This window comes from Prenolepis imparis, unplaced genomic scaffold, assembly GCF_030444845.1.
Source record: "Prenolepis imparis isolate NDT839.2.m4 unplaced genomic scaffold, iyPreImpa1.0 SCAF_5, whole genome shotgun sequence".
Taxonomy (NCBI): domain Eukaryota; kingdom Metazoa; phylum Arthropoda; class Insecta; order Hymenoptera; family Formicidae; genus Prenolepis; species Prenolepis imparis.
Genome location: NW_028141163.1, coordinates 2,876,380 through 2,888,631, shown reverse-complemented (window position 1 = coordinate 2,888,631; position 12,252 = coordinate 2,876,380). Strand labels below are relative to the sequence as shown.

Below are 12,252 nucleotides of genomic sequence, written 5' to 3'. Positions count from 1 at the left end.
ATCAACTTAATTATAAATTCTATTTAAAAAAATATATATGTATATATATAATCTGCTAATCTTTAATATATATTTGTTGCTGACTTTTTCTTACTTCATTTTTAGAAGATTATTTAGAAGAATCTTCCTGATGCACGTATCAGTCAATTGAAAAAATCAATTTAACTTGATTATTTTCTGATAGATATGGATCGTGTAATGTAGAGATTTGAATTATTCGTGCTTTAGATTTTCCGAGAAAATTACAAATTGAATTGATCGCTGGTTCATCAGTTTTTCCTCTCCGCAGGAGCACGTGTCTCATCGCTACACGTCGACATTGTATGTCGACGAACTATTATTTTGATGGTAGACAGAGGCGCGAGATATGAGGTAAATTCGTTCCCGCTGTATATAGGTGTACAGAATTTTAATTTTCAATATCGGTCGACCACATCACGGGATATCGGGTTTTCAAATACGCTCACGAAGAAACGGAGGTTTACCGCGGACACGTGTTCTTAGAGGAGGCATTTATCTCTCGTCAGCTGTGACTTTCGGGAGAGTTAGCGTATCATTACACGACGAAGACATAGCGCTTTCACAATATCCACGTGTCCCACTTCGTCGAAAAAAAAAGAAAAAAAAAGGAAGTTTCAATGATTCTACGCGTATAAAAATCAAAGTGTATTATTAAATACTCGTAAATCGCAGAGATTTCGAAACCCCCTGACGAAATAGCGTAATAATAACGAGGGAACACGTATCCAGATCGTTAAGTTTTCAAGCAATCTTGCTTAAAATGTACCCGAGCTTTTTGCGCAATTTGCCGCATGCTATGTAACTATCCGATGAGAGGCGGGAAGGAAGGATACACACATACATATACACGAGGAAAGGGGGTCGCACGATCGAGCGATTGAGATCCAACAGGCGCCGCGTCGCCTGTGTGACATAATTTTCTTTGCCGCCGCCGACATCGAAAGACATTCATCTTGCTGTCCGCCTCTCTTGTGATGTCGTTACGTCATATCTCGCGGGGAAGAAGAACTTGCCGCGATCAATAGGCACTTCTGTGTATACGGCGCCGGAAAATTAAGCCGGTCTCGACAAAGTTTTGCATTATGGAAAGTTCTCTTATCGGTCGAGCGGTCGGCGAGGTGCCCCTTTTGTGTAAACCGCTCGCCCGGTGATGAGTGACGGCCGGGGGTTGGACGGGGGTGCGTTATTATTACGCTCTCTCGCTTCTTCTACTTCTTCTTCTTCTTCGGCTTTCTTCCCTCGGTTGCCTAAGATAAATATCCCGGTGTACATTATTGGGGGTGGCGGGGCATCTCGGAGAGATTGAAGGTGAAAATTTACATCTTTGCTATATCCACTGGATATCACTCTCGGGATACTCTTTGGCAGTTTTTCAACGTAAGAAATTTAACGGAGGCGAGAGCCGAGTTGTATATTTCTTCGATTTTTGTAGCACTCACACGATGTAGGTGAAGAACATGCAGAAGGTGAGGAGGGAAAATATGAGGATCTTAGTCGTCGTGTGTCACAAAGTTTTTTCGACTGTAGCAGAGATAAGAGCGTTTACTTTCAAGAGCGCAAAACACAAAAACCGCGCGTAAGAATATCTGCAAATAAAATTAAAAATATATGTAATATCACAAAGTGCAAATTAAATTTCAAAAAAGTAAAATTATTATTTAATTAGTAATAATAGGTAGCAATTTATTTGAATTTCTAATTATCAAATTATATGAGTTATATAATTAGAATTAAAAATTAATTAATTAACAAAGGAAAAACTCTTTCTTTCAAGATATAGCTAAAAAAATAATGGCATGTTCAAATTTTAATATAAGAAAACACGAGTGATCTTTCAGCAATCATTCAATATTCATTTATTCTCAATTAATATTAATATCTCAATTAATTAATATATGTATATATATATATATATATATATATATATATATATATATATATATAATAAATGCACAGCATTTTTATATATCACCTTTTTTCAAAGAATATATAATTTGAATCTTAATCTAATATTTCATCTTAATTATTTACATAAATAAAATATTATATAAATAGTATATACAATACGTATTAATAATAAATAATACGCATTTATTAAAAATCATTCATCTTATGTAAATGAAATATACAAAATTCCACAATCATAATTAAAGAACAAAAACTCACCAATTATCCTCACTGCATTTTTGTCCGCTTATTTAATTGTGCATTATGTTATGGGCGTTTGAAATCTTCATAGAAAAGATGTGCATGTTGTCTATGTGTATGATTGTAACTCAACAGCTAATTATAGCTAATATACTATATAAAATCCAAATTAGTACCTTTGCTATTATACTTGGCATGAAAAAAAAACCTCAAATCATCATCAGTTGTATCACATAATAACGTAGGAATATAAATAACAATCATGTGTCATATCATATATCAATATAACATGTTTTTAAATTACGTTTCTGTACGCAAATAATATGATACATAAATCAGGAAAATTAAAAGGCGAATTAAAAGAGTAAAAATTACCTGATTTCCTGTCAAATATTCATTTTAATAAAGACAATCTTTTTAACGAAACGTTTTCTCTGCAACAGATGCAAAACAATGATTTAAAAAATCATAATAAAATTATATGAAAAAGATCTTTTATATTTATATTTATATGAGTTATATCCTCGGTCTTTTACCTAAATCGCGCAAATTTATCTCTATTTCCTGATTGCCACGCAATTGCAAAATGACATGTAAATCTACACAGACAGTGTGTGTATTACAATCTTTCGCAGCTAAGAATGTATCATTATGGGCGGAGACGGGAGTAAAAGTGCTTAAAAATCTTCATTATTCCAGAAAAATACACATTGGTTATAGACACATTAATGACAGTCCACATGGCTGTCACAGAACATCTGCACTAATGTTTATCTAAAGGTGATTCAACAGGTACGAGTATCATCTTTTATTAGGCTTTCTAGAAAGAAAGAAAACACATATTCGGCACGTATACTTTCAACGCAGACGATTAATCGTCGAATTCGTATGTTTGATGAGGCTTCCAACCAAGATTCTGAATACACCTAAAACATGATAATACATCAATAATAATCAAGGAAATCAATTCGCAAATTGTTAAAAATAACAACTGATGTTAGTAATTAAAAATAATCATATATATATTTTACTTTTTTATAATAAAAGTTGATACTTATTCATATAAATTTGATGAGAATAATAATAAAATTATAATGTTACTTAATATAAGTTTAATAAATAAAAGCTTTCGTATACTTTTTTGCAGACAGCATAAATCCTTTTGGTCCACACATAAATACAAATCCCTCTGATGAACACTCGCCAATTAATTCCTTCAACAATTCATCAGATACAGTACCGCGTCTACCCTCCCACTTATCCCCTCCTTGCGAAAGGATATACGTAACTTTGAATCTAATAAAATAGGTATCAAATATTTAGATAAAATTTAGTTTGATAAAATTTCTCTTTCATTTTTATAGAAATAATTACAGAAATAATTAAGCATAATTGTCAAAATTTGAAGCATGCACTCACAAACTTTCATTCTGTGTGTATACTTACTTCTTCTCTGCAGACACTTTGTCAAGTTGTGCCACATAAAACATATTGTCTTCGTCCTTATTGAAGTTTAGAAGATTGATTAATTTTCTGGAAAAGTGTTAGATCAATTAAGGAAAGACATACAGAACAAATAATATTATATTATTAATTGAGCAATTGTCTATATTGTTATCGATACTTAATATCATGTTTTTCACTATTTTGTTGTTATTTTATATTATTTCAAACATTCAAGAATGAGAGAAATTAAGATTCACAAATAAAGTCTCAAAAAACAAAAACAAAAAAACCAAGAGTATACTATATCTGTACTTATGCTTACACGCTGCGTCTTGCCAGTGCTCGCTGAATTATTCCTAACATCGCGGTTAAACCCGTTCCACCTGCCATCATATGAATGACAGGATGCCGATCGAACGATTCGATTACAAAGGCACCTAAACCATCGCTCACTGTAAGGGTTTGGCCAGGTTGTAATTTGGTGATGGACGGACTGAGTGTGCCATTCGGATATCGCTTTATCATTAAACAAATACAATCTGGCTTGTAATTTGGCGCCATATCTTCAGGATGAAGGCACGGTGGGACAGGCGTATATGATCTTGATACTTCCATTCCTACAACAAATATAACAGAATATATCAGTATATTTTTGACAGTGCTTTTATAAATATATGTATATCATACAGAAAACCCGTCGAAAGAAAATATCTATATAATTGTATATTTACCCATTATATTCATTTTAACTTCTATGTGTCTACCAATGGGAATTAGTTCTAGAAAATCTGTCGCACGCAAAACTAATAAATTAACTAGTTTGCAAAGGGGTGTATTACTGAGTACTTTGTACTCTCTGTACGTGCGTTTGTTCGTGATTGATTCTCGCGATAATGTATGGTTTCCCTGAGATTTCCAAATATCTTTAATCTTCTTTGTGAACGTAAAATCTACCTACAACATTTAAATCACGAATTTACGGAACGTGTGTTGGAGATAAATATGTTTTTTATGAATCCATTTAAAATAAAATTTACCTGCATTATATCGAAATCTCTTTTACACACTGGCGGCCATTCCACATCTGCAATTAATTCGAGCTCATCGATGATAATGTGCTTTTCGAAAGTGAGCTTAAAGATGATCTTTGAATCACTTATCCTTTGCAATTGATAATATATTCCCGGAGAGTCGCGTATAGTTTGATAAAAAAGAGTGATGGAGTTAGATGTTTGCCGCCAATCCATATTTACATTACATGAATCTAAAGAGTTTTCTTCAACTGTTTTTTGTCCTAAAACAATTAAATATCTTGCTGCAATATGCATAAAATTATAATATATGAAACTTGATATATTTCATTCTATCTATCTCTCTGTTCACAATGTATTCTAATAATAAATCATTAATTTAATATATAGAAATATAATAGTATAATAAATCCAATAGAGAGAAATTTGAACAAAAGCATCTTAACTTATAAGTAAAATAATTAAAAATAATTTGTAAAAATTGATAATATTTTGAAGAATATAATTTTCAATGTTTATTCTTGGGAAAAAAAAAAAAAAAAAAAAAAAAATGGTGCGCACAAACATATACAAAGGCAATTGTAACAAACCAATACGATCTATTAATTCAGCGATGCTTCTCTAAATATAGATGACCCAGAAAACGACACGATGCAACAGCTACAATAGGAACTCACCAGTGGAACTTTTGCTTAGATCTAACGTCACGGACGAACGGTTGTTCGCACTCGAAATCGACTTTTCCGTTACGGAAGAAGTGGTACTCGACGTGGAAGATCCGCCGCGGCTTAATTTGCCTACGACGCATTTTTGTAGAATGCTCTGATAGTTGACCCAAGCGTGCACCTGGAATTAACGATCTACGGGTACATAAAAACAATTACCACTTAGCAAGATGACGCAGCAATACAAAATGATACGACGGCGAGTGAAGGATCTTACGTTATCGAATAACTGCGTAGCATCCTTGCCGACACCTTTCATCAATTCGTCCACTCCTCCCGGATGGAAATCCATATAACGCGTAACATTGAATACCACTCCTGCAAACGAAATTAAATGTTAAAATGGGGAAAAGTGAAAGTTTTTAAACATAGAATAAAAATTTAAAGATATTTTAAATTAGATAATTTAATAAGAATTTTAAGAATTTTTCTTTTAAAGAATTTCGAAAAGAATCAAAATCGTCGATTTATGCGTACATAAGTCAACAAGTAAATCATAGAGTAGATTTTAATTATCATGTAATTATATAATTTAACGCTACGGTCTTTGTCATGTGTAGCGTGTTTATAGATAATTGCGCCGACGAGAAAAAAAGTTCTTCTCCTAATGAGACAGCATAAAGTGCAGAAATAAACAAACCACGTATTGCGATCCAAGCGTCGGTTTGCTTGTTATGATTAGCAAGCTCGGATAATGTTACTATTCGTGGTACACCACCGACTCCGGTTAAATCGACTCCCGAGTTACCCAGACGGATCCAATCCATCAGACTATGCCCTGGTGCTAAGGCTGTTTTATTTCGTGGGTTTCCTGTAAAAAAAAATTTTTTTAATCATTTATATATACATGACATTTTTCCGTAAATTGTGTATTAGATAAACTTATTTAAAAATATATTTAAAAACTCGTGTCTAAATAAAAAAGTATCACGCATATCCTTATATCCTATAAATTTCAAACTTTAGCTGCGCGTAAATCTATTTAATTTTTCTATCTAATTTACAATTAATTATATCACAATTAAAATTATCGTAAATAAATTAAAATTACATCTTTATTACTTTAGTTCTATTTTGCAAATTTTTAATTTGAGTTGTGACTTTTTTTGTAATGGATAATCTATCCTTACTTTATCATATTTTTAATATTAAAAAAAAATTGTTTCTTCCACTTCTTTCTCGCACGCAACAGACATCGTCTATCTACTATATAAATTAATGCTCGAGAGTATAAAGGGCACCATTTATTCACAACAATAAGCACGTGCGCATACACGTGATCGCGAAAATGGATTAATTGGCAATTACACTAATTACTAACCATCCTGGATCTGCAGACCAAGACTCTGCGGAGACCCATCGCCATCCGCGGCGGAAACCAAAGAAGCGCCGCAGCATCGTGGCATTTTTTCATAGGAACGATAAAAATCGCGGAGACACGATCATTTTCATGATTACTTCGTGAAAAAAGGAGAAAGGTGAAAGCCGCAAAAAATTCTCAGAACATTTTTCAATGTTGACTTGATACCACGTGAAAATTCAATTTTCTTCACGCATACGAAGTAGAACGGAAAAGATAAATAGAAGAATCTGTCCTTGAAAGAAACATATTAATAGTATCGAACGTACGTTAGAGATGTAATAATGTTACAGGTAAATATCGAGGTCATATATGTGTGTGCATCGATAAAAGCTATGAATATATATACACATTTATACATGTGTGTATATATAAATTCATAAGATTATATAAAAATATTTTCTAATCAATTATTTTTTTGAACCAAATTTTTCCTTAACAAAAGTGTCGAGAGAGATCATAATTATTTGCAAATTTCCAATTTTTTTCATCATATAAATATACATATATCTCATAAAGTGAAATTAAAATTCTATTAAAATAATTCCATTAACTGGAGAGTAGTAGTTTTGCTAACTTTTCAACTCTACAGAGTGTAGTATAGTTTGCGAAAAGCCCTTCCTTTTCAATCGCTTGTAACTCGGAAACTATTGATGCCTCGACTCTGCTATATAACAATTAAAACCAATTAATTAATTAAAGTGCATGTAATTACGAACGTTTAGTTAATTCACGAGGCGGAAATACCATGTGAATTTAACTTCAAACAGACTCTCACAGATTCGCAAATATCGTTCGCCACATCATTGATCGCCAATTTTTAATCCAATAACTGATAATCCGACACCTGTCTGATATCCAATATCTCGTATTGTCCTTTAATTGCTATTTTCAAGGCAATGAAATGCTGCTCTTTAATGCATTTTATTTTTTAATTTTTATTATTATATTATATGTTTTTTCCCTATCTTTCTAAATATATTCCATATTTATCGTTCTTTTTTTATAACGATATATTTTTTGATAAATTTAGAGTACTAGTTTTTCATTTGTAAAAATATAGACATGTGTGTGTAATAATGTTAAAGAAATTTATTGTCCTTTTCGCACGTTACAAAATTTCGTTCATTTTTTCTTTAATAAATCTCAAATAAAGTGCAAAACTCATCCATTATTTGGAGCTTAATTAACACCGCACAACATCCTAAAAGGTCAAACAATTATTACGTTAAAAATTAAAAAGCTAGTTTAAATTCTTCGAGAGAGATACACTTGATTATGAAATCTGATTTGATAAAACTTCTAAAATGGGGAGATAAACTCGAAGTGAACCAAATCCTCCCCCGGTTAATTCAACAATGCTACTCGAGTTAAATAGTTTCGACTAAAAGTGCAGCAGTTATATAGCATGGAAAATGGTTTCGACCGCCTGTGTGTGTGTATGTGTGTGTGGTTTAGGTCACGAGATCGATCCAACCAACGTACTAATAATAAAGATACGAGGAGGACCATTTATTATGCATCGTGGCGAGATGACGCGCGCGTCTCCAACGCGGTGCTCACTTTAAATGCGCTTGTATACCCGAAAAAGGGACGTCACTCGACGTCATTTACATTAGCGAGAGAGAGAGAGAGAGAGAGAGGCAACGCGCGAAGTGGTGCAACTGCTAATGATTCTGAAAGTAAGAAAACGGGAGGAAAAATCCGCGAATGTGCGAGAGTCGAGCGACGAGATCTCTCCGGTGATCTCGTGGTGAAGGACCGGAGGGTACTGCGCTGAAACACGCGGCCGAATATAACCCTGAGACAGGTAGATCAATATAGTAGCGATATAGATACGACGCTCGACTCGCAGCTCAACACGCAGGATCTCTTTCCAGTCTCGGAGCGCTTCTCCGAGTACCAAGATCAACGGCAGGGAAGTCAGTAACACGGAAATCTATTGATCATCCAATTCAACAATGGAACACGTATATTGTTGGAATGAAATAATAAGACTCGCACGTTCTCTTCTGGATCGCGGTGTGATGAGAAAAAAATGGGTAGAAAGAAGATTCTCTCTCTTGCATATAGTTTTCGTTTACAGAATTTTTTCCCATCAAAATGCATGAGACAAAGTTTTGAAAATTTTATTCCTCTCACAAAAAGTAGAAAAAATAAGAAAGTATTAAAAAGCATGCTTTTTTTATGTTCGTTTGTATTTTTTTTTTTATATTTCTTTACAGAGATTTTTCTGCAGAATGAGGAAAGAATATGATGATTATTATTTCTTCCGTTTTGAATGATTGGACTAATCAATATTTGTTAAAAATAATTGGATATTCTCACCGGTAGCAGATCCGGACGATGGCATTGTTTCGGTTTTTGCTTTCACTCGTTCGGGTCTAATGACTCCAGTAGGTAACACCAAAGTGTTTTTGGCCAACAGACTGGTAGGTGAAGAAGTTTTCACGTCTACTTTCTTCATTTTTTCTTGAATATCACCGGTATCACAATTCTGATGTTTGCCTTTTCCAATCTGATCTCTCGGTTGAAATTTCGGAGAAACGTTTTTCTTCGTCGACTCCATCAGTTTTCCCTTTTAAATACACACGGTAGTTTGAAAAAATAAAAGCGTTACGCTTCGTCAGATATATCCCACTGAAGACCGCATGGTTTAGCTTGTAGAGATCTGTCACAAATGTAAAAAAAGTAATATATAAATATCAAATAGTATTATGTATTTCCATAAGAATAATTAATTTTTATTTTAAAAACGATATATAATTATATATATCTAATTATTATTATAAATTTACATTAGATTAACAGTCTAGATAAAAATATTAAAATTTACATTTCGTAAATTAAAACACAGTTACGCAATCATTCGTTACATGCAGCAAGAGTTTTGTAATAATTAATTAATTTTAGTGGAATCATTTAGTCTCTAAAAAGGACAAATTAATTTTTCTAAGTTTTTCCTAAAATTTTTCATCATGTTATTGTCTCTCACAATATTAAACATTTGATTAGAATGACATTAATAACTTCTTCATATATCAAGTAATTTCTTTCTGCTTATAAATGTGTTGATACATTTTCTAAAAATTAAAAATCCATCAAGATCGATTTTGCAGCAATATGCATCATTACTGCGCTGATCGCAAGGTTATCGTCATCGTTTTATCTACATTATATGATTCGAAATTTAGAAAGCGAGACACGTCAAGACACGACTAACATTCGCTCTCGGATTCGCTTTCTACGTACAGTTTCTCTGCGCAATTTTAATTGTCCCTCAATAAACGCAACTTAGCATACTTATAATCAACCATGTGCATCGATGTGCACGATTGCGGCTTTAATTGATGGAGGAGTAGAAAAAACTCCAATAAATTCTGGCATTTAAGAAAACTATAAAAACATTTTATCTCCCTTTATTTATATTATCTATGTATTAAAATCTTAAAGATTAGACACACAATGGATTAACAATTAAAAATATATAATCTTGAATCCAATATAAATCTCTATATAGAAAAAGTTTAATATTAATATTAAATAACATTTTCTATTAAAGAATATATTTTTTATTTTAACTTTGTTTTATTTTCATTTCATTCTCTCTCTCTCATATCATGTTTTTTAAAGAATTTAAGATTAAAATCACTTCAATGATAAAAAAATTCAATAAGAGTTAAATGAGAGAAAAATAGAGAGAGAATCTCTCTGAAAAATTTGATGATAAAATTAAATTAAATATATATATTAGAGTCTTACTGCGCAATTTTATTTAAGATAAAACAAGAAAGAATGTAAGAAATCTGAAAAGTGTTAAATTAAAAATGAAACATTTAATTTTCTTATATCAAAAAAATTGAAGAAAAAAATATACTACGTAAGGACATTAAAGCAACTGAAGCAGATTCGAGAAATGCTTTATCATGTAAAATTAACTTCGACTGCCGTTTTCGTTCACGACTTACGAAACATCTCGACATTCTTGCTGACAAAAGAGCAGAGTAATAATAAAATTAGGCACCTTTGTCGAGTGATTAGGAGGTAATTGGTTGCAATGAGACATTCGGTCTGCTACACATCAATGGATATATGCAGTCTTACTTATATGTACCCTTGCTGACTTTCAAATATTTTGGACTTTAAACGAAATATTATCGGAGATAGAAGAATGTTTTATGTCTTATTTGTATTGCAAAATATAAAATTAAATTTTAATAAAAATTTTAATAAAATTAAATTAACTAATTTTAATTTAAAAAAATTAAATTTTAATAAAAAAGTTAACTACTAATTTATAAATTATTGAAATTAACTAATAAGTCTATAATCTCTAAAATAACGATAAAAGAGAATATTATACTCATACTTATATGTGGATATAATATTGATTCAGTTCCTCTATTATTACATTTATAGACTTCTCAATAGATGATTCATAAGTACGCATCTAGTTTACCACGGCATTAAAGGCGCTACTTATATTTTCATAAGCAATCAAGCAAAGTGTTGTCTATACTGAAACTTTAGTTTTCATCTAATCGTATAAACTTTCTAGACGCGCGCAAATAATCGTGAAATAAAGTAATCATTTAATTTAATGAATAAAATATGTGTATACACACACACACACGCACGCACGCACACATATACGCAAAATAGTTTCGTCGTCATAACATAACGAGCATGTTTTGTAATATGCATTCTCATTGTGATAAGATAAGATAAGATAAAAAAATATGTAACTAGATTATATATAATCTTATCTGTCAATTAGTATGTGTACATATACGTGATAAATGAATCAGAAATCGATTTTCTTGCCTGTGTATCAGAAAGTGTAATTATATATGTACATATATATAATATAGATATTACGTAGTTCAAACATCGCGAGACCAAACAATTCTACGTGTGTTTGCAAGTGTAGCGAGGTGTTATTTTTCGCGCCAATTTTACGTCGTGATTTTCGTTGATTTCCGCGAACAAAGCATATCTTCGGGATCTGTCATGAACTTACCAAAATTATACTCATATTTCGACCCTCTTTCGACATACTCGCATACGATATACGATACGATACGGACTAACTGTCGCAGATTATTAGGTTATTTTGTTCAACTGCCGGACAATATTTACGTATGTATGTCGACCGTGTCGTGATAGGGGACGATTAAACACGCAAAGCCGTGTCGAATATCGCGATACACTCGTACGAAACGAATACACGCGTGCGCCTCGCCGGAAGGGTTTAAAAAACGACCTCGGAAATCACTGTCGGGTATATATCGCGACAATCGCGGTCACGTTTCGGAGAAACGGTTAGTTAGGTTAGGGTTCGGATGCTCCGTCCAGCCAGCTGGTGGAACGTCTCGCGCCAGGGACGTATATATGTGTCTTGTCGCCACTTATCTTTACGCTCTACTTTCTTTAATTTATTTTTTTGGAAAAATTTATTTGCTCGTTATAAAAAAATTGGAAAATTAATTAATTATTGTACAATTAATTATTATGCACACTT

The 12,252-nt window shown here is 32.4% G+C and overlaps 2 protein-coding genes across 4 annotated transcripts in view; both read right to left on the bottom strand.

Moving 5' to 3' along the window:
• The window catches only part of LOC145936818 (monocarboxylate transporter 4), a 78,173-nt gene extending 75,336 nt beyond the window's left edge, over positions 1–2,837 (bottom strand). For 2 of the 3 annotated variants that reach the window (XM_083039414.1, XM_083039413.1), the window contains exons 1-4: positions 2,706–2,837; positions 2,188–2,603; positions 1,342–1,607; positions 95–1,268 (exon numbers count right to left, since the gene is read on the bottom strand). The gene's annotated coding sequence lies outside the window, so the exon portion shown is untranslated. The remainder of the gene's footprint in view (positions 1–94; positions 1,269–1,341; positions 1,608–2,187; positions 2,604–2,705) is intronic. The other variant, XM_083039412.1, reaches the window with a different exon arrangement.
• A 118-nt stretch (positions 2,838–2,955) lies between these two features.
• Positions 2,956–12,093, bottom strand: LOC145936819 (cytochrome b5 reductase 4). Its single transcript, XM_083039415.1, has 11 exons — positions 11,752–12,093; positions 9,060–9,402; positions 6,012–6,182; positions 5,589–5,689; positions 5,324–5,492; positions 4,653–4,909; positions 4,347–4,569; positions 3,938–4,232; positions 3,616–3,702; positions 3,307–3,465; positions 2,956–3,095 (listed from the first exon to the last, which is right to left on the bottom strand). Exons 2-11 carry the CDS (start codon positions 9,298–9,300, stop codon positions 3,041–3,043), a joined length of 1,758 nt encoding a protein of 585 aa, XP_082895541.1. The 5' UTR covers positions 9,301–9,402; positions 11,752–12,093; the 3' UTR covers positions 2,956–3,040.
• Between the last annotated feature and the right edge of the window lie 159 nt (positions 12,094–12,252).